The sequence below is a fragment of the Vicia villosa genome, linkage group LG3, assembly GCF_029867415.1.
Source record: "Vicia villosa cultivar HV-30 ecotype Madison, WI linkage group LG3, Vvil1.0, whole genome shotgun sequence".
Classification (NCBI taxonomy): domain Eukaryota; kingdom Viridiplantae; phylum Streptophyta; class Magnoliopsida; order Fabales; family Fabaceae; genus Vicia; species Vicia villosa.
This window is the reverse complement of record NC_081182.1, coordinates 64,635,930-64,659,026: the sequence shown is the minus strand read 5'-3', so window position 1 is coordinate 64,659,026 and position 23,097 is coordinate 64,635,930. Positions and strand designations below refer to the sequence as shown.

At 38.6% G+C, this 23,097-nt stretch overlaps 2 protein-coding genes across 2 annotated transcripts; both read right to left on the bottom strand.

The window, feature by feature from the left end:
• Positions 1 to 1,336: 1,336 nt before the first annotated feature.
• On the bottom strand, positions 1,337 to 2,137 carry LOC131661704 (protein CHLORORESPIRATORY REDUCTION 42, chloroplastic). Its single transcript, XM_058931309.1, has 2 exons — positions 1,708 to 2,137; positions 1,337 to 1,605 (listed from the first exon to the last, which is right to left on the bottom strand). Exons 1-2 carry the CDS (start codon positions 1,980 to 1,982, stop codon positions 1,497 to 1,499), a joined length of 384 nt encoding a protein of 127 aa, XP_058787292.1. The 5' UTR covers positions 1,983 to 2,137; the 3' UTR covers positions 1,337 to 1,496.
• A 1,074-nt stretch (positions 2,138 to 3,211) lies between these two features.
• On the bottom strand, positions 3,212 to 6,507 carry LOC131661703 (uncharacterized). Its single transcript, XM_058931308.1, has 7 exons — positions 6,049 to 6,507; positions 5,715 to 5,840; positions 5,455 to 5,613; positions 5,211 to 5,375; positions 4,952 to 5,068; positions 4,271 to 4,378; positions 3,212 to 4,149 (listed from the first exon to the last, which is right to left on the bottom strand). Exons 1-7 carry the CDS (start codon positions 6,415 to 6,417, stop codon positions 3,451 to 3,453), a joined length of 1,743 nt encoding a protein of 580 aa, XP_058787291.1. The 5' UTR covers positions 6,418 to 6,507; the 3' UTR covers positions 3,212 to 3,450.
• Between the last annotated feature and the right edge of the window lie 16,590 nt (positions 6,508 to 23,097).

The window sequence follows — 23,097 nt, the reverse complement described above, 5'->3', positions numbered from 1 at the left end:
TGCATTTATATAGACTTGTAAACTTAACGGATTTGGATCCAATTCCAAACGGTGTTTATTTTTGGTCCAATCATATGTTACCTTGTAAACTTACTATATTACTTTATTATTTGTATTAATTTCGACACAGTAGTCTTCTCTTTATAGTCTCCTCTTGGAATCAAAGCGTTTTTTTGTCTCTAACTATTGATTTCATAATATTTGGTCCAATCATATGTTCTGTTATTATAACTTTATTATCATTAATTTACTATATTTTTTTATAAGGTTTTTTTTAAATAAAAAAAAACTACTTTTTAAAAATTCTAGAATATTTTTACAACATAAATATAAAACTGTCGTTAAGGACTTGTATTATTATCTATTTATTTTATTTTTGTCTAAAACTATTTATTTTATATTAATCAGTTTTACCACTTCAATAACTAACAAAATTATTAACCATGTTTCGCAGGCCGGCCCTGCTAGACCAAAAGCTTACGCTCATTTAATTCAATTAATATATATCATTTGAACGACTTTATCAACACTTAATGGACTATTGTGAACATGTATTTATTCAAGAGTGTATTTTTTTGAGTAATATCTCGGTAAGAGTTTCTGTGTAGTTTGGAGTTTAGTCTATAGAAAAGTTTTGTTTGGTTTGAAGTTTAACCTGTGTAAAAATTTTGTTTGATTATGATATTAGTCATTTCGTCAACATTTTAAATTTCAATTTTTTCACGTGTTATGCACCTCGACTTTCCATTTATTTTTTCATATATTTAATCATTGTCTGTGTTTATTATTATCTTAGTTGTGAACACTATTAATCTTCATAAAATGATGATCAAAATGAGGATGTTGACTCTGAGAGAACAATATTTGTATTAAATATAGGTTTCATAATTTAGATTGTATCTGCTTATAAAGAACGTGGTTGAAGTTACTTTAAGGAGAGACGAATTAAGCTTCTTCTACATTCATAAGGTCGTATTTACAAAGATTGGTCTTCATACCTATTTTTTCAATTCGAATCTTTCGTTGGCTTAATGTCCTTGTTTCTCAGGTTGTTCCTAATAGTTTGGCTTATATTAGATTCTTTGAATTGGCAAGCAAGAACTTTAAGGTGGTTTTCTCTGTCTTTATGCTTCTATAACCTCAAAGTTGAGGGTAAGGTCAATTTGTTTTTCTTGAGTGGTAAGCCATGTTGGGTTTTTCTATCTCTTTTTGAGTCATCCTATAAACATTTGAAGAATCATTTCTCAAGGTGTTTTGTGTTCCTAAAGAACCTTATTAGTTCCAAGAAAAAAATAATAATAATTCCAAGATGTTATCTAATTATGAGTTGGGAAAATTAACTGACAGATAATAACTGAAATATATCATGCATTCTGGTATACAAGAATAGAGAAGCCAGAATTTTAATATTTTGCTTAACTAATTTATACAACAAAGTCCACAAATTAATTAAGAGCAATTTGTCTATGATTATTATTAATATTATATATATTCAGCTAGCTATACTCAGCCAGATCTAAGGGCTTGAAATATTTGCCATCAATAAGATAAGTTCCAATGCTCAGCCTCACAGCCCAAACATCCTTTGGCTTTCTTGAAACAATTCTGCATGCACCAAATGAATCTCATATACAATTAATCACTGGATTTTCACTTTAACTAATATATAATTAATCTAATGAAAGATTAAGAGATAAGGTGAAATACCTTCCAACATCACCAGGTTTGACTAAGCCAGAATTAACTCTGAGGCAAGGGACAGAAGCTGCTGTTTTGATCATTCTTGGAGCTTCAATGATGATAACGGGAGACCCTTTATCCAACTTTGAACGTTTTTGAAGAAACTCATTCTCATCTGATGAGTCTTTTGACTCACACCTCACAAATGTTACTGAATTATTTGGTCTCTGATGTTGAGGTTTCAAGCAACTGTGGAACTTCAAAGATGGTTTTGTGGTAGCACAAGAGAGGGACAAAGACATGGTTACTTTTTTAATGATAATTTAATATATAGTTTTCAAAAATTGAACCTTGCAATGTTTTGCTTGGTATGTCTCAAAGTGTTTGTTGAAGTTCTATCCATTTGAAGTGTATGTGTGAGGAAGGAAATTAGGATAGAGATAACGTAGAAGATAAAATGTGTTTGGATAATGTTACTTTTTTATTGGATTAATGGGCACAGGGCCCGGAAGACACTGTAAAATAACAAACCATATCATCATTTTAATCATAATTTCTAGGTAAACAAAGATACGCCATTTTTTTTTAAATTAATATTTAGAATTTTTTATTTGTTTAAAATATTGAGAAAAATATAATCTAGAAAACTCTAGAATATGATTATGATGAAAAACTACATAACTTTCAAAAAAAATTCACCCAAAAATTTTTAAAAGAAAAAACTTTCAATAAATAATCTTATAATAATGAGTGTGGTTAATGAAAAATAATATTCAAAACTATTTTTTATAATCCTAAAAATATATATGAACTAATCTAGTGATTAAACTGATTAATAAATTTCAATTAAAAACAAATTATTCGGGAAACCCCAAATTCATACTTTAACCAATCATTTGTCTTATTTTACTTGATTATCAAGATCACCAGGCACAAGGAATTTCTTGAGAAAGTTTCTAAATCCACCACATTGAAAGAGATTCATATGAAGAGTAATCAAAGAATGAATGATAGTTCGCAAGATTGTAAGATTTTACATGCATTACTGTCAAAGCTTGATCACAGCAGATTTTTTTTATTAAAAACCCGGGTTAACTTTGAGTGGAAAACCAAAGCTTAGTTGAACCCTAAACCATAATTTTATCAAACACAAATGCTGTCTCTTTTGAGTTTTGTCGTAATGCTATGTCTTTTGGATACCCGTGATGATGTCTTATTAATCTCACATGCCATGATCCTAATTTTAGGATATTTCACCTACCGGCCGATCCTACTTAAAATCTTGTGTTTGAATACATTTTGCTTGGAAGAGCTTAAATAAAAAATACCATAAAATGATAGAAATCAGATTGATTGAAAAGAACTTATTGTTGAGCCAATGGCTTATACATCTGTACAAAGGAAGTGCTGACGAACAAACCAAATGAAGCAGGATAAATTAACAAACTAACAGAAGACAACCTAATCAACTAACTTGAGAATAAAGGGAAGAAAATAAACACGGTACAAGTCCTATAGTAAAAGGACAATATTCAAAACATACCCTGCTACTTCTCATTGAAGATTTTGTAAGCAGTGATAGAAAGTTGCCGACATAACAAGTACCACCAGTGAAGATTGTCTGCTCTCAACCAGATAGACAGAATTAAGACAATTGTATTGAATGAGTAACTGATATGGAAAAATGAATATTATTAATTTTAAGAACTTGCAAGTAGGAGTAATTCTATAAGTTTACAGATGGAACTAATGAGAATGTGAAAGCCAAAGCTACCACCAATGATTTCTCCTATATCCATCATCATTAGAGTTGCCAAACCTTGATGCTGAATTATTACTCCTGTATCCATCATCATTAGAGTTGCCATACCTTGATGACGAGTATCTATGTTGGAAAGCGGAATTTGAGGCTTCGGAATGTTGACCCTTCCATGCCTTAGAAGATTGAGAACTCCAGCCTGGAGTTCGACTTCCACTACCACTGGCGTGCATATTAGTGCTTCTAGCATATGCTGTCCCCGCAGACATCCAACTGTTCCTGTTGGACTTTGAAGAAGAGAAGTCTCCAGGGTGCTCAGTCATCCATCCACCTCTGCTGTTGAATTTCACGGGAGTGTTGAAGTCTCGTTCTTCTGCAGGATGCTCCATTGTCCAGCCACCTCTACTCTTTGATTTCTTGGGAGTTGTAAAGCTTCTTTCTTCTGAAGGAAGCTCCCTTGTCCAGCCACCTCGACTCTTTGATTTCTTAGGTGTTGAAAAGCTTCTTTCTTCTGAAGGAAACTCCCTAGTCCAGCCACCTCTACTCTTTGATTTCTTAGGTTGTGTAAGGCCTCTTTCGTCTGTAAGAGGCCGTTTCTTTTTGTGCATCTTACCCATATCATGAGGTGCAGACCAATGCCCCATGTAATCATTTTCTTTATAGGGTCTTCTATTTTTGTTGTTCCATGATTCACTATTCTTCTTCCCTGCCTGTGGAAGAAAAACAAAGCAGTCACAAAACTACTTACTCTATGACACAAGTGAACATGGAAAATAAAAGACAAACAGCTGTATAATTTTAGTAACCTTACGATATATTTTTGAAACGTACCTTGATAGAACTTGTGCATTCTCGGGCAAAATGCCCCTCTTCACCACACCTATAGCACAAAGTAGGTGTGGCAGCACCAGTAGTCTCACCGTACGACCTTGAACATGCCTGCATCAATTGATTCTCAAATTTATATTTGCCAATAGTTTCATTTTAAAGGAAGCATTTCATGAGTTGGGTCAAAGATTTTGAAAATTATTCATAAATATATAGTTGAGAAAATTACATTCAAACTCAACCCTTCAATGTTTCAGTTCTCATTGAATTCGCTTTATTTAATAAAGTTATTGTAATATAGTCATGTAATTTTAATACAGCATTATACTTTAATAAAATAAAAAAATATGGCAAGATTTGACCTTACAAATGGATGGGTTATGAATATTGATAATCATTGAATTGGGACAGTAAATATCTGGAGAAGGTGCATAATATTATTTGACATCTTTTTTCTCTTCAATCTTAGTAGCTGGAATTTTATAGATGAAAAATTAGCATATCTAAATAACTATATGGAATGGGATATTTTGGTGATGATTACAAGATGTACATCCATCTGCTACTTGCTAGTTATGATGCAGCATCCATCTGCTATTTTAATGACGAGTAGAGTACAAACAAGCGATGCTTATCACCAGAAAGGCGCGTAAATAACAATATTATTTATTAAAGATAACTTACCAAACCAGTATGACCCATCTGACCACATTTGTAACAAGAAATTTCTCCCGGTATTGCATCAACAGTATTGACACAGCACAAATGGCCAAATGTTTTGCAGAGATAACATTGAATCTCCTAATTAAACAGAAGAGAGAAAGAAAAGAATCACTGACTGAACCATTCATATCCAATGTAAGAGTAAGACACTATTCTAATGCAAACTTAACCAAAAACCTCTGGCGAATTTGTATTATATGACAAAAAATAAAAGAACAACCTTGAGATCATTCGGTGAATAATCATTCCTGCATGAAAACATATCATGCCCAGAATTCCCACACTTCAAGCATACAGCTAAGCTTTTAGGAACACGTGCCGTCGTGTGCTTCTCTGGACAATCTTTAGCACGGTGGCCACCTTTCTTACATATATAGCAATTTGTCTACAAAACCATCAAGCAGATCTCAGTATAAACACTTTCAATTTAAAACCTTCGTAAGCCAATAGGCAAGCAAACATACCTTAGTACATTGCTTTGCAGCATGTCCCAAACCACCACACACATAGCACGGTTTCAGCCGCTTCGCTGCTGTACAGTTTACAGCAGCATGACCTTCCTCGCCGCAATTATAGCATGCTCCCCAACTACTATCTGGAGGGTCAAAATATCTCGGACCTCGCTGGTATAAAAGAAACACGGAGAAATATACCCAACTAAGCATTCCTCAGCTTACAATATTTTGAAAATCAATCACATTTCAGATCAAATATATCAACTCACAAGCAGCTTTCGCAGAACCGCGTTGTCACCTATCTGAACCGGACTTGCTTCCAGATCCACAATCTCATGATTCTCTGAAGTTTTGATTATCTCTTCCACCTCTTGATCTGAATCTATAATAATAACCTACGGAAAAAAGACAAGCATTAAAAAAATCCAAAGTATTTCACCCAACTCGCTATTCAATCGAATCATAATCTAGTTGAATTTCAAAAGGGATAAAATTGAGCTACACACTAAGAAAACTCAATTCTATATAAAATCAATAAAAACAGAAGAAGAAAAAAAAAACATTTTTGCAAAAATTAGAAGCCAAACACAGAATAAGACGTACACTTGAATCCCCAGAGTCCACAATCAACTTTGTCGTTTTCTTCTCTTCCATCACTTCCCAGGAAGCTATCCCACTCGGCTCATCTAAAACGGCGTCGCTTTGAATCTCCTTGAATTCAAATTGCTGCGATGGAGAAACCAGAGAAGAATCGACACCATTCAAAACGGTGTCGTTTGGTGCAAGCTTTGCCTCTCGATTTCGTCGGGCCTTTTCCACGATTCTGAGACTCAGATCTTGATTAGCTTCTTCATCGTCATCATCGCTGATGAACACGAGTGATGGCGTGGAAGCGCCATCGAGATTGTCGCTTGTTTCGTTGAGTTGTTCGTGCTCTGTTGCATTGGGTCTCGATTTCTCCTTCTTTGCCATGCCGCTGAGAATTGAGGGTTCCGAAGTGCAAACCCTAATCACACGCAGCTAACAGATACTCGATAAATTTGTTTAACCAGGGTTTTTTTTATTGCGTCAAAAGAAAATCTTACTTGCGCGCAAAAAAAAAAAAAATATTCTTACTTTAATTTTTTAAGATAAGAAACCGATTTATTAAGAAATAATACTGATTTATGAAAATGTATTTATAAAGTTTTTTTAATTTATTTTCATAAATTTTTTAAAATAATTAAATTTTATTTTTTTTATTTTAATTAAAAATATAACATAATAATAATAATAATAATAATAATAATAATAATAATAAATTTATTTATATTTATTTAAATAGGTCGATTTTTTATGGTGTGTGGCATATTCTTTTTAACTAAATAGGTCTATAAAAAGTTTAAGAATTTTTTATTTAAAAAATTTGGCCTGGTCCGGACCTGTGTAGGCTAGGTCGTAGGCCCGTGTTAGTTGGTTTGACTTATTCTCACCCCTGCACCCAATCTAGGTTGGGTAACCCCTGAATTTGTTGAACCAATCGCATTTGGATAATACTACCATGTCCATAACTCAAAATGTTTTCAACAACCACTTTGAAATATATATGAAGCTCAATAACTCGAAACGCAAGCTCTTTTGCTAATCGTAATTCTTCTAGCACACCCTAAAGTATAACGGAACCATATTTTGTAGGTTATTAGAGAAGTGATCAAAATAGCTCTCAAGAATGTGCATTTGATTATGACAACTATGAAGGTGATAAAATCCAAGAAGATGGGTTGAAGTGTGTTAACTTTTTCTCTTACGAATCTTTTATCGAATTTTGATCATAAGGATAGAATTTGAGTCTGAGTCTGATGATTAACAGCGAAATAAAGTTGATCAGAAATAAAGAAGAGGGCAAGAAAACACAAAAACAATTATCTTGGTTCCTCCTACAAATCAAGAGTAGTTCAATCCCTTTGCATTTAATATAATTATAAATTGCTCAAGCATACAAGCAAGAGACACCTAATGTCCAAACACACAAGTAAGGGACTTCATTGCTCAAGCACACGAACAAGAGACTTCCAAATGATCAAGCACACAAGCAAGAGACTTCCAAATGCTCAGGCACACAAGCAGTAGACTTCTAACTCTATAATTATAGTTAAGAAATGTGATAAACTACATTTGATGTAGAATTAGAGGTGTAGACATATTACAACACAAACAAACTCTAAGACTTGGGGAAGAATATACAATAGTTAAGAAATCTTAAGTTAAGTTTGTGCTCTTTGTTTTGACAGAGTAACTTTCTCTTTGTTTGTCAAGGCTCAGTTCATGCAAAATCTTTATTTGGTTCGAAGACTAACTGCTTAAAGTGAGCTTGTTGTTTGGTTTTTTGTTTTGTTTGAAGTCTAACCACTTCAAACTTATTTTATTGTTTGGTTAGAAGTTAACCTTAAACTTCATTTCCTAGTATAAGCAGGTTTGTGAGCTTAACCTTCTAAAAGCTCTCAAGCAATAGTAGATACTCTTAATATCAATTATTAAAGAAAGTAACAGGTCACTTCATTAGACCAAAACTATATAACTCTTTTGTGTCATTCCCTTTACCCTTATGTGGCCAAGAAAACTCGCCTTTGTTAGCCATAACTCATACTTCGATAACTTTGCATATAATTTATTCTCTTCTAACACTTGCAAAACAATTTGCAAATGCTCAACATGTGTCTTCCTCTGATTTAGAATAAATCAAGATGTCATCAATAAATACACCACAAACTTGTCCATATACTTATGGAAGTTCTTGTTCGTATACTTCATGAATACACTTGGTGCATTAGAAACGCCGAATGGCATCACCAAATACTCATAATGCTCATATCGAGTCCTAAAAAGCTGTCTTCTGAATATCGTCATCTTTAACTCGGATTTGATGATAACCCGACTTTAAGTCAATCTTGCTAAATACGCGTGCTCCCACCAACTGATCCATCAAGCCGTCTATTCTCGAAAGTGGATACTTGTTTTTTATCGTCACCTTATTCAGTTGTCGGTAGTTTATACATAATCTCATACTACCATCTTTCTTTTTCACCAGGAACACCGGAGCTCTCCAAGGCGACACACTTGGTCTCACAAATTTCTTATCAAGCAAATTTTCTATTTTTTTCTTCAACTTTGCTAACTCAGATGTCGACATCTTGTACGGTGCCATAGATATGGGTCTGGTACCAGTAACAAGATCAATCGAGAACTCCACTTATCTTTTTGGCAGCACATCTAATACATCATCTGGAACTTCAAGAAAGTCACGCGCCACTTGCAACTCATCAATTGCAGCTTTATTTTTAATCGATAAGGATGCAATCAATTAAAACACCTTAGCTTCATCCTACATCAACTCGGTCAATTTCCTAGCAGACAATAAACCAGTTTCCTCCTCCTCATTATGAGAAAGAAACCGAACAGACACGTTGTAGCAATTAATATGAACTTAATTGAATTTCAACCAATTCATACCTAAGATCGCGTCCAGACCACTCATCGGTAAACAAACTAGATCCATAACAAAATCCCTGTCAAAGATCGGCCAATGACATTTCATGCATACTATAGAAGTAGTCATTGACCCCTTAATTGGAGTATCGATAACCATCTATCCATTCACATAAGACAACATAAAATTCAACCTTTTTACACAATCAACAACAATAAAGAAATGCGTAGCACCAGTATCAATAATAGTAATTAAAGAACTACCATTAATGAAACAGATACCTCTGATCAGCCTGCCTTCAGTGGATGTTTAATTCCCTGCTAAAGCAAACACCTTCCCATCAGGTTGAGCTTGCTTTGGCTTCTAACATTGAGTAATGATATGCCCCTCTTCGCTGTAATTGGAACAAATCACCACCTTGTGTTTCCAATCAGCCACCACATGCCAAACTTTACCGTAACAGAAACATTTATTTACATTGCTCGTACATTCACTGATTCAGTGTCCCAACTCATCGCATTTGAAACATTTAAGGTTAGCAGGAGTACCTCCCCCACTTGGCCTCGTACCATCAACAACTTGTTGTTTGCCCTTGCCAACTAGAGCATTATAAGGCTTCCCATTGTTTTGACATGGCTTGTTTCTCCACTTGCTCATGATATTGTAATAGGCCTTATTATCCTCTTCATAAATTATGCAACTATTTATCAACTCTAGGAACCTACGATTTTGCTGTTATCTAATTGCCTACTTGATTTCCGAATGCAACACATTCTCAAACTTGATACACTTCGAGAATTCAGCAGTCGCCCCACTATAATGCGGATAGAACTTCGCCAATTCCACGAAACTAGCAGCATAATCAGTTATAGACAAATTCCCTTGCTTCAACTATAGGAATTCAATCTCTTTCTTTCCACACACATCTTCTGGACAATACTTCCTCAAAAACTCTATGCTAAACACAACTCAAGTAACAACCTCGCCTACCGCTACCATTATCTGACGGGTACCAACCCATAGTCAGCAGCTTCTCCTGCCAACACATGCGTACCAAACTGCACCTTCTGTGCCTCAGAGCAGTCCATGACTCGAAAGATCCTTTCAATCTTCTTGAACCAAGCATACATTTTATCAAGATCATACCTACCATTGAAAGTAGGCGGATGGTTCCTCTGAAATGTTTCTAAGAGACGTGACCCATCATTCTCGTTGACATTAGGCTAATGTTGCACAACCTGAGCAACAACCTACAAAGCAGCATCAATAGCAACACCATTTCTTCCAATTATTTTATCTATTTCACACCATCACAGGAAACAACAGTTACAAGAAATACATCAACATTATTCAACTGTCAAACCACACTGCTGACTCAACAAATTGGTCGGACAGACCGACCTGCTCTGATACCACTAATGTAACACCTTAATTTCCTAACGAATATTAATTTAAAATCAGAGTAAATTTCCGAAATAATAAACACGCAATTAGAATGCCACATTTTCAAAATATAATAAACCTGCTCAAAATATTTATAGATACATAACACAATTTACGGATGAACCAAAACAAAACTTCAAAGTTTTCAACTTCAATTGTTATTACGCAGCGGAAAAAGATTCATACTTGTTGTTAAAACAAATTTCATCCAACATAAAACAACATTTATTCAAATAACAGAGAGGTCATAAGACTCCAAACAAATCACCAAAAACAACGAAATAAATAATCTTTCACCCCCCTAGTGTTACGTATCAGAGCAATGACGCCAACTCGAATAAAATAAAGAGCAACCTCTTCAAAACTACGCAACCTTGGAACTACTCCTGACTATATGCACTGATGTCGTATAATGTATCATTCTAATAGAAATGTGAAATATTACAACAATATATGAGAATGAATAATAATAAGTATATAGCAATATAATAATGCATAGTCATAGAATCTACATCTCACACTTCCACACCATCCACAACAATCATCATATAATATATACATCAACCACAGAACTCATTTATCATGTTAACAACAATGCAATACAGTGAGACTGACTCACATACTCAATGCATGTGGTACCAGTATCGTGGACAATTAAGTTCACATCGCTCCTGAATCCACGCCATCTAGGAACAGAGCCACCAATCATGAACAATTTGGTTCACATCGCTCTTGTTCCACGCCATCTAGGATTAGAGCCAACCAACATCACGAACAATGTAGTTCACATTGCTCCCGATCCATGTGTTGCACCCAAAAATTTGCCCTCTTTCTCTGTGCTTTAAGTTATCAAGGACGTTTATTTCGTCGCTTAAAAATCAAGAAAAATTAAAGAATTTTCGTTGTTTCAAGATCATTAAGTCAAGGGTTTGTGAGGTGAATTACAAAGAACGAGTCATGGTGCAAAGTTATGAGCTTAAGAAGAGTATTGTGTCCAAGGCTCCATTATACTTTGAATTAAGGAGTTAAGGTCTCAATTATGTGAGGTTGAAGTTGATTTGATGATCTATTTGGTTCTATTATTCATATTTTGTTCAAGATGTTTGTTCCTCAAGGATACAAGTCAAGCTAATTTCAATGAGTGTTATTCAAAGTTCATCCAAAGGTGTCATCATTCCAAAGCGTCACGGTCCATTGATTCAAAATAGTGAGCGCTCCTCATCATCGTTTGTTATTTGCCATGCCTTATCAGTTTGGGTTAGAAAATTTAATTGGGGCAGAAGTGTGAAGTTGTTATTCAAGTATCATCATCATCATTTTATTCGAATATGGTCCATTCAAAAATTCAAAAATCCAAATATCAACAAATATCCATCCATACATTGTTCAAAGTCCATACCATTTATTACGGAAAAAATGGAATTACAAAAGAAAAGCCCATTATAGTCCATAAACCCAATTTATGTTACAAAAAACTTGCAGCCCTGCTTTTCAAAAGTACAGAACCGGTTCAAGAAGCTTCACGAGAGCGGAACTTGTATAAACTGAACCGAATGAGCATAAGAGAAATGGAGGGGAAGAGCATAACAAAAAGAGAGCTAACAGAAATCAGAAAGGGATAGCAGAACTTCAAAGGGGAAAATTGATAACAAAATAACAAAGAGAAATTGAGAAGGAGGAGAATCAGAAAACAAAAACAAGAAAGATAACAGAATTCCAAAAAAATGTAACAAACTTCTTCTCTCTCAATCTTCTTCTCCAATCTTGAATGCTTCAATCTTCTTCAACAACCATCATCATAATGGATTCTTCAGGTTTTTGAACTTTCTCCAATAACCTTCACCTTCCACAAATCCTGCAAGAAAGCCAGAAAAACTCAAAGATCCTCACCTTCATCAAACACTTCTCTTCAATCTCAGAACTCTTCACCTTGAATTCGCTCAAAACTCAACTGTAACAAACTTTGGAATTGACACGGTTTAGTTCAATCACGATAATCGCAAACCTTCTGAATGGCCTCGCTCGGATAATCGCATCTTCGCCAGAATTCTGCAACCGCAAGAAGGTGTTTCTGTTCATCCTCATCTGCGTTAATTCTTCTTGTATGCAACAACGTCTTCAGCATATCATTCAGCATCACAACGTTCACCATTCGATTGAACTCACACAGTGTTTGCATCATCATCGCGACGCGTTCACATCAACTGCATAGAAGAAGGAGAAGATGAAACGAGAATCAGATAAATAAGAGCAAAAAGGTTAACACGAGCGCTCGAATTCCTCGTCACCGACATCTTCGAATACTCCATAGCATCAATCTTCATCATCATTTTGATCCGCTTCAACACGAGAACGCAGCAATACGCAACCTCACAACGCGCTTCCACGCACAACAATCGGAGAGGTTCGCTATCACCGTGAAATGAGAGGAGATGAGATAGAGAGAGGATCTGCGCCAAGCGAGACTGGTCGGAGAGATAAGAGAGTCGTCGGAGGGGGTGACGCCAGAGAGCTTCATCGGAGAAGGCTGAAGCCATTGCCGCCGCGCCGTTTGTTCTCGCGAGGGGGAGAAGAGAAAATCTCAATGGTCACTTCTCTAACCTAATTTCCTCTTTCATTTTGTTTTTGATTTAATTGAGCTTAATTGAGATTAATGTGAGTTTAACAATGTTTATCGGATAGTTTAATTGTTGATAATTGGATAAAATTCTGAGAGGCTGAACAAAACAATACTCCTTAGGGCCTAGCACGATTCACACCTCCCCTTGGCCCATGTTCCATCTTTTTTGACTGAAAACTGAACAAAAACAATTACTGTTGGGCCTAATACATGTTAGGGCCTGTGCCCAAAATTGCCATGCACACCATATATCCAACTTTTACCCCCTGACTTCATGTTGCATCATATTAAAATTAATTTCTTTTTCCATTTTTTTTTAGATAATAAAAAAAATAATAAAAAACATGTAATCTTTTGCTTATTAGACTTTAATTGTTTTCTTACATAGTTCTATTTTAGTTTTAGTTGAAATACCATAAAAAACAATTTAATCTTGCTAGATTTTCTTTTAGAATTCATTTAGAATTTAATTGCTAGTATTTTCTATGGTCGGTGCATGCTTCCTTGTTATTACTGATTTGGTTGTTGAGATGTGCGAGGTACTTCGAGAGAGCCTTCGATTACGATTCGACTTGTCTCGTGTTCTACTTTATTTGTGGGACACGAACTTATTCCCGATGCGATTCACCTGATCTCTCATTCATTGAGATGTATATTCCTGTATTGTCTGGATTGTTTCCCTTGCAGGTTGCTCGTGTGGTTATGCTCGACGTGTACCACATGTCGCTCGTGATTTATTTTCACGACGACGCTTTCTGACTCGCTTTGCTTGTTGATGGCTTACGCGAAGTACTCCGGACTTCTTTGCTTACACTTGCTAGCTCATTGCGGATTTGTTATCCGTTTGGTATCGTCCCCTATTCCCTTTTACTTCTTTCTGTACTTTATCGCTTTCTCGCATCATCCTTTAACATGAGAAGTAGGACCTAGACATGCATCTGGCCAAGCCCTCGAAAGAGGCTCTGTTTTTGTTGGTGTGTTTACATGTGTGCTTTGCTGCAGGGAGTCACGGTGTAATAAGTCCTATATGGCACTCCGTTAAGTCCTCATGGAAGGCATGCGGAAAGGGTTAGCAATCAACCCCCGCCTAGTCTCATCGAGTCCGTTTGGTATGCGCACGCTACGCGTTGCTCGCTTCTGAACCAACACAAGATCTTGTTGTCGAGTATGTCAGGAAAAGGGTTCATGTAGCCGGATCCCCGCCTTTCCTATAGCTCGCGTTGCTCGACGTTGATGCTCGGTGTACGCACGCACCGTTTTCCTTTACGATTCGTGACGGCTTGGTTGCTGAGAGGGGTCCGCCCTCTTGTCTATGGCCCGATCATTTTCACGAGGTCTAATGCTTGGTTGACTTGGGTTGAGCTGCTCCCCTTGGCTATGGCGGGACCGCTTTTCTACCATTCGGTCAGTGCCGTTGGTTTGTTTGCTTTACGAGCGGATGCTGGTTTTGTGCTATCTTTGATTGCTTCCGCTTCTCCCCGTAAGTTGATAGTTTAGTTTAGACTGGTACCCTTTGTATGATAACATTAGGTAGCAAGCTTTTCCCCTTTAGCTTAAGTTTTCCTCATGCATTCTTTAAAACACAAACCACACTCTTTGATTTTCTTTTCTTAAGAGCTTGTTATTTCCGCTCCATTCCCAAGCATAAGTCTCCAAAGGTCGAGCAGCGGAGTGTGAATGTAACTCGTTCACCTAAAAAAAACGAAACAAACAGAAATTAGTTAGCCGAGCTACGGTAGCTCTGATTCTGCAAAACAGATACGTAGGCAGCGGGGTAGGGCCCGTGCGAGCATAATCCTTTCTTTTCCCTACATTCTGCATTCATTTTAGTCCAGATTAGCATAGATTTGTTACACACCCATAGTTTTAGACACAGGCGTGGATACCATCGAGTACGATGGGCGCGAGGGGTGCTAATACCTTCCCCTCGCGTAACCGACTCCCTTACCCTCTTCTCTAGTCGTGAGACCATTGTTTTGTTTTGTGGTTTGCTGGCATTCCCTTCCTTTTCAGGATAAATATGTTAGTGGCGACTCTGTTAATTTTCGCGGTAGCGCCAGCTGGCGACTCTGCTGGGGACGTCTCGACCTGTTGCTGGTCCGGACTCAGCGAGTCGATCCTAGCGCTTGTGTGTTTATCATTGGGTGTTTTTACTGCTTTGCATATTTACCTGTTTGCATTGCATTCTATGTGCGCTTTTACTTTTCTGCATCATATTCTGGACTGTCTGGATCTCTGTCTGTTGGGTGGGTGTTTCAAGAGGTAAAAGGCCCAATACCCAGGCTATGTGTGAACCATATGAACCCTAGGATAGAGTGGGAGCATGGTTTGTCTCGAGGTGTACGTCTCGGGATGGATTATGTGACCACGAGCAGAGTAGTGGTTTCAAACGGAGGTATTATCGTCACCCGCATCCGCGCTGTGATGATGCTTACCTTCGGGCGGACCGTATACTGCGTTTCATGACCTTACCTTGGCCTAGATGTTACCCGTGAGTGGGGCGGGAATCAATAATCATTTAACAGGTACATTGTTGGTGACCGCTGTTCTTGTTCGTGGGTTACCGCTGTTCTTGTTCGTGGGTTACCGCTGTTCTCGTTCGAGTGTACTATTGGTTCCTGTTCGTGGGGTACTATGGTTCTTGTTCGAGTGGTAATCTGTGTTTTATTCCAGTGTGTTATTGACTATGGGCTTTGGTTCCGTGGATTGATATTCTGTGTTCCGTGTGGCATACCATTTGGGGCCGAACCTTTGGCGTTGTACTGTGTGTTACCGGCAGTCCAGAATGCCTGGTGGGCGGCAACAAGCCCCACCACTTTACATCATTGCATGTTTACTTTCCAAAAAATGATGTACAAAAAATAAATAGCATACTAGCACACGTGTTCTTTCCATTTCCAAGGAATCGTGTCTTTAAGCCTCGTATTGAGCTTTTCCATCTCTTGCTGTAAAAATAAAATCAAAACACGAAGATTCCTTGGAAATCGAATGAACATGGCATTGATTTCATATCATGCATCTCATACATCCCATGCATAACAAGTGTTCAAGATCAAGGGTCTCTTATTCAGATTTGGTACTTTCTCCAGACTCACAAACTTGGTTTGTCACTGTTGTATGCTCCGAGATCATTCATGAAACAACTTTGTGGGGTGACCAAGAAGAAAGCTCAGTTGGGGGTATTGATAAGGACGTATCTTATGCTCATGTGCTTCCATGCTTGCTTTATTTGCAACTGGTTAAGCACCGTATTGTATGGATGTCTACAAATCCTCTGCTTGTTGACGATGACACTAGGTGTGAATTCTATTCTGGGGCACCTGGTTGTGATGTTAGATCTGCTTGTCTTTGAAGTTGCTTGGGGCTCCCGAACGAGGGATAAGCAAGACATAGTTTATCTTGAGCATTGCACCATTTGCATTGCTCGAATCCCTAAAGCATTACAAATTCCGTGTGACTTCGCCACAATCTTTTTCTAGACAGTAATCAAAAGTGTTTTGCAGAGACACCTCTCATTCTCAAGGTTCTGCTTCATATCCCAAGTCACCTCTTCTTGGAGTTTCTTGTTTAGTAGACGTCGCTGTCAACAGAGACAAAAAGAATATGAGAAACAAGCTGACGAGGTCTCCATGCCTTGTGTCCAATTGCATCCTTGCTTGTTGGAATTTCAATTGATTAAGATTCATGCTTTGGATCTTTCCCACTACAGATAGCTCTCCTGGTTTCGATGACAATACTCGGTATTTTCCATGTTGGGGGAACCTGATCATAATGTTAAGATTTATAAGGCATTGAAGTACAAAGAGTCCAGAACTTGCTCTATGCAGAGATGTTTGAGTTTATTCACAATGGTTTCTACTGGTCAATCGCATTTCATCTGCTGCAAGTAGACTGTTTGTTCTTCTTCAAGGAGTAACTCATGAGAATCACTTGCAATCTGTACTTTCAGAGGCTTCCTTCACAACATCTATTATGTGTTCCAAGTAATGACTTTGATAGCCAAACATCAGAGGTTATTGTTGTTCGCCGATAGTAACACAAGTTTCCTCCATTCCTGATGGTGTTTTCTCTTTCAGCATCTATATTTGGGGCTCCCGACCGAGGGATAAGCAAGACTCCGTGTTTTTGAGTTTGCAACATTGGCAACTCAAATCCCTAAAGCATTCACAAAATCCCGTCGCTGTTTTTGAGGGCTCCCGACCGAGGGATAAGCAATACGCCTTGTATCTTGAGTTTGTGCACCACTGGCACAACTCAAATCCTTAAAGCTGAGCACTTGCAACTTCTGTATGACTTTGCCGAAATCTTCTTCTGTGAAGTAATCTAAAGTGTTATACAGGAACATATGTTGATGCTTGGTGTGTTCTCCATGCTGGGGCACCTGGTTATCTGATTGAAGGTTGTCAGTCATTCAGAGACAAGGTTCAAGACCTGATTGACTCAAAGGCTATCACATTCGCACTTGAGGTCCAAAATTGAAGTTCTCCTCTGACTCAACGGATCTTTTGAAGCAATAAGTCCATACGGAGAGGATCTCCTCAACTTTGGCAATTCCTAATTCATCATGCATGTTCATGTTTAAGCTTTCTTGTTTGTTCAATACTGTTGCATGCAAAACTTGTTTATTATTGAACTATAATCATAATGCATTGGATATGTTTGTCTTGAAAAAATCCATTCGCTTTTGCTCTTATATGTTTCTCTATGCTTTTTGTGATACTCAACTCTTGTTAATAAAGCATGATAACTCCGTAGGGAGAATGATGAACATGATACCAAAAAAACTCAAATGGTATGCTTTGGAGTAGAACCCTGTTGATGATGTACAGGCATTGTTTCAAATCCCCAAACACTGGAGATATAAGGGAGTGAAACCCTCGTTAACCCCTCTGAGCCTTCGAAGTAGGAGTTTCTTTTCTATAAAAAAACCCTCACATTTAACCCAGGGGCGGGTAGTGTTCAGTTAACCTGATCGAGCATTCAAAATTCATCAGGAGCACACATCTAAGGATACAACAATGGTTATCCTTCAACAGATTGAGGAAAGTCAAATCCACAATGGTTATCCCTCACCTCAGGAGGTTGAGACATCATGATTTATCCCTCACATTAGGAGGTCGAGACCAACATTAAAGCCGTAGTGGTTATCCCTTACATCAGGAGGCCGAAAGATGACGATACCGCAATGGTAATTCTTCATCAACCAAGAACTCAGGCAGCCACAATCACTTCAAACAAGTCGGAGGCATTGCGGGATCACACGACTTGGTAAATAAAAAAAAAAGAAAAAAAGAAAAGCTTAAAAAAAAGAAAGAAAAAAAGAAAGAAAAAAAGAAGAAGAAAAGGGAAAAGGTGATGAGAATGGATGATAAGAAAGGAAAAAAAGGAAGGGAGACTAACAATGAAGTGAATAATTTGATGAAATTGCTGAGCAAGGACGAAGTCGTGTGATGTTAAATCAGAAGATCGAGAAAGTGAGTGGCTGCTGTGTCCAAATACCTTTTTGACTCCTTAACTATCTCGAGTTCTTCTTGAAAGATGAATGCTCGTGTCAGGTTAACTGAACTTAGAAATGGAGAACATCACGAAGGGGGTGGGCACCAAATCATTTGAGCCTAAAAATCTTGTTTTCTAAAAACCGCGAACCTGGCCACGTTACAACCCTGAAAAGTCCTAATTGAAGCAGGGTTAATTCGAAAGCAGACTATACAAGAGAATACGATAAGCTGACTCCTAGGAGATCCGCTAAACGCTTGAGTTGGTATCACACCATCTTATATTTCTTTCATAAAAACTCGATGTTACGACATCCTTTCAAAAGTTTCTTTAAACTTCAAGACAAACATGAACTTTGCATTAGAATTATATTTCTCATAATAAACATTCTTTGCATATGAACAAGTGCTTGACATCAAGGAAGTTTACATCATGAACTTCAGATGAAAAAGTTGTATCCGCCCGAAGGACGAGTTGTCTTCAGAACTCCGTTGAGCAGAGGCAGCAGTATTTCAAAGTTTGATCACCCTCAGATGCACAAAAGCGATGGATTACTCTATCGAGTAAGTTTTCAACTAATCTGAGGCAATCAGGTCAAGATTCGAAAAATCTCTCAAAGAGCTAAGCAATCAGGGGCATTCACCCAAGTGCAGTCAAACCTACCTCCAATACAGGTCAGGCAGGGGCATGGTGCCAAAATTCTTGATACTGGGGCAAGTCAGTTTGATATGAACGGATATTAGAAGGTCCTTACAAGACAAATTTCTTCAAAGTCCCTACAGGCTGGGGCAAGACAGTATGCATTGGCATTTGTTTTCCCTCGTCAAGAGGTGTTCAGTTTAAAGTTCAGGTGTGAGCTAAACAACTCATGAACTTGAGAACCATCAGGTTGTCATCCTCAATGGTCAGAAGCTGAAAGTCCAATCTTTAGTGGCATCTCTTTGCATTTCAGTGTGATTTTCAAATCCCTTCCAGAGGTTGCAACTGTTGCTTATTGGTGTCCCTTATCCAGATTCATGTCATGTGGACTTCGAAGTCCTTTGCTTTCTGACCCTCGAGTCGTGAGTTTCCAACCCTCGTGTTGTGAGTCTTCTGCTTTCCGACCCTCGAGTCGTGAGTTTCCAACCCTCGCGTCGTGAGTTTGATTCCTTTCCGACCCTCGCGTCGTGAGTTTGATTCCTTTCCGACCCTCGCTTCGTGAGTTTGATTCCTTTCCGACCCTCAAGTCGTGAGTTTGATTCCTTTCCGACCCTCGAGTCGTGAGTTTATCTCCTTTCCGACCCTCGAGTCGTGAGTTTATCTCCTTTCCGACCCTCGAGTCGTGAGTTTATCTCCTTTCCGACCCTCGCGTCGTGGGTTTGATTCCTTTCCGACCCTCGCTTCGTGAGTTTGATTCCTTTTCGACCCTCGCATCGTGAGTTTGATTCCTTTCCGACCCTCGTGTCGTGAGTTTGATCCCTTTCCGACCCTCGGGTCGTGAGTTTCCAACCCTCATGTTGTGAGTTCTTTGCTTTCCAACCCTCGTGTTGTGAGTTCTTTGCTTTTCGACCTTCGCGTCGCGGATTTCCAACAATTGCAGATAGTTGTCATATACACCTCAATGTGTCTGTAAGCCCATTACTTGATTGGCATCTTTACAATCAATACGAATATGCAGAACACTATGAAAGCCAATCCCTGTTTGGTCCCTTTGGAGTCAACACTTGCTTGGCCCCTTAAGCCCACTTCCTGGTGGCATCTTCTCGAAGAACCAATGCATGTTTGATACTCCGGCCTATGCATGTTTGGTGTTCTAATCATTGCTTGCCTATCAGCTCATTGGATCCATTGCTTGTTTGGAAAGTTTCAAGCTCAGATGTCTGACAATTTGTTTGCTTTTGCATTTGCCCATTGTGGGTGAGCATCACTATCCTATGCCATGTGAGGAAACCCCGCAGACGTCATGCTATATCCTGGGGCATTTTCATTTGTTTATCTCACAGGTGCATCCTTTCGAGTACACCATGTCAGCGTAGTGGCGGATCTAGCCAAATGAGAGATTCTCATTCCCCAGTTGAGTACATTCAGATGAGACTTTCTTTGTTTCAAGATTCTCATATCCTCAGTAAAGCACATCTCGATACATTCTCCATGCTCCAGAAGTCTTACTCCCCGACGGAATGCTTTCTCCCCAATCGAGTCATGATTGAATGGTATCTGATTCCCCAACAAGCTCTTAATGAGGTTCCTTGCCCGAATTCCTCATTTTCCCCAGTAGAGCGTTTCTCTCCCCAACAGATTGACCTGTTTCCCCCAGGAGAGTCATCTTATTCCCCAATGGAGTTGTCTTAACAAGAGGTTCTTATGCCGAATTCCTTATCTCCAGTGGATTTCTTATCTTCTCAGTGGATCACTATGCAGAAGTATTCATATTCTCCACTGAGTCTCTCCTCAGCAGAGTTTCACATGCATCCTCAGCAGAATCTATGTCCTTTAAGGATTTCCCCAGCGGAATGCGTTCTACACAAGCAAGCCGGTTACTCCCCATCAGAGTTATCTCCATGACTTGCTCTTATCTCCACATCCCCAGAATGTCGAGAATTTGCTTCTCCAGTGAAGTTGCCAGGGTATTCCCCATGCAGTTAATTGGGATGTTCTTATCCCCAAGCAGGATTTATTCCCCAGCCAGAGCTCGCATCCAAATTTGATCGTCTCCAGCAGATTTCTGATCCATCTTTGTCAGCTCGCTATGGTGACCCTTGGTCACTCATCTTGTCCTCCCCGTAGAGTTCCATACTCTCTCCAGGACTTCTTCAGCAGTTCAGTGCTCATCCGCTGTTTCCCCAAGCAGCGCCAGAATCATGCATCATTCGCATTGCATTCTCTAAGCGTGTAGCGTCTTCCCTCTCGGGAGTGTTATTCCATATACATTCATACATGCATCATGCATAAATCATATCATATCTGTTTCTTTCTGCAGGAAAGTTATCAAGATATAAATGCCTCCCATAGAGCAACTCGCCTAATCATTACCGACGCCTATCCTGATATTGAGATCAGAAGAGGATTGTCAATTCACCTGATGAAGACATTCCTATTCCCGATGCCCTCAAATCGGTTGAAGATATTTGTTCTATCCTGATTCCAGTTCAGTTGAAGGAACCGCCTCCGGATCTCCCAAGATCTTCCTAAGGAGCAAGCCTGCCGATGCTTCAGATCAGTTGGAAATATCTACGTCCTGACGATTTATTTTCGTTCAGAAGAAGAACTCATATGCCCAGTCCTGATGCTTACTATCAGTTGAAGATGTTTTCTTTTCCCGACGCACACAGTTCGGAAGAGATATCTGTTCCTATTCCTGATAAATCAGACTTTCAGTTGAGGGAACTGCCTCCGGATCTCGTCGATCTTACGAAGGAGCAAGCCACTGATGCCCAGATCAGATGGAGATATCTGCCTGATTGACTTTTCATTCAGAAGAGGATTGTTCTACTTATTTTCTAGCATCGAGCCTAGATCAGTTCAAAGACTTCCTTTCCCGGCGCACACAGTTCGGAAGAGATATCCGTTCCTATTCCTGATAAACCAGACTTTCAGCTGAGGGAACCGCCTCCGGATCTCGTCGATCTTACGAAGGAGCAAGCCACTGATACCCAGATCAGATGGAGATATCTACCTGATTGACTTTTTCAATCAGAAGAGGATTGTTCTACTTATTTTTTGGCATCGCGCCCAGATCAGTTTAAAGACTTCCTTTCCCGGCGTACACAGTTCGGAAGAGATATTGTTCCTATTCCTGATAAACCAGACTTTCAGTTGAGGGAACCGCCTCCGGATCTCGTCGATCTTACGAAGGAGCAAGCCGCTGATACCCAGATCAGTTGGAATATCTGCCTGATGATTTAATTGCATCAGATGGAGATGTCGCCTTGGTACCCAGACCAGAGATACTTACTACCCGTTGATGCCTAGATCAACCGGAATATCTCCTTTCGATTCCCAGATCGATTTAGACATCTATCCCCGATTCCTGTTTGGAAGACATCTGCTACGCCTGATGCCCAGATCAGTCGAGATGTTCCTTCTCTTGATGCCCAGATCAATTGAAGTTTTTCCCCCTGCCTGTGGGGTTGCCTGTTCCTTCTTATCGCAAGTTGGAGCTACTTAATTATCCAGATCAATTGAGGTTTTTTCTCCCTGCTTGCGGGGTGGTACATTCCTTCTTATTACAAGTTGGAATCTTCTATTGATCAAGAGCGCAAATTTTCGAGTTCATTCTGGTATTCAATCTCCTTCCACCACGACGGTTCAAAACTTTCGTTTCTCACTCGTCAGGTTCAAGAAGTTTGAATAGGGGCAGTTGTTGCACCCCAAAATTTGCCCTCTTTCTCTGTGCTTTAAGTTATCAAGGACGTTTATTTCGTCGCTTAAAAATCAAGAAAAATTAAAGAATTTTCGTTGTTTCAAGATCATTAAGTCAAGGGTTTGTGAGGTGAATTACAAAGAACGAGTCATGGTGCAAAGTTATGAGCTTAAGAAGAGTATTGTGTCCAAGGCGCCATTATACTTTGAATTAAGGAGTTAAGGTCTCAATTATGTGAGGTTGAAGTTGATTTGATGATCTATTTGGTTCTATTATTCATATTTT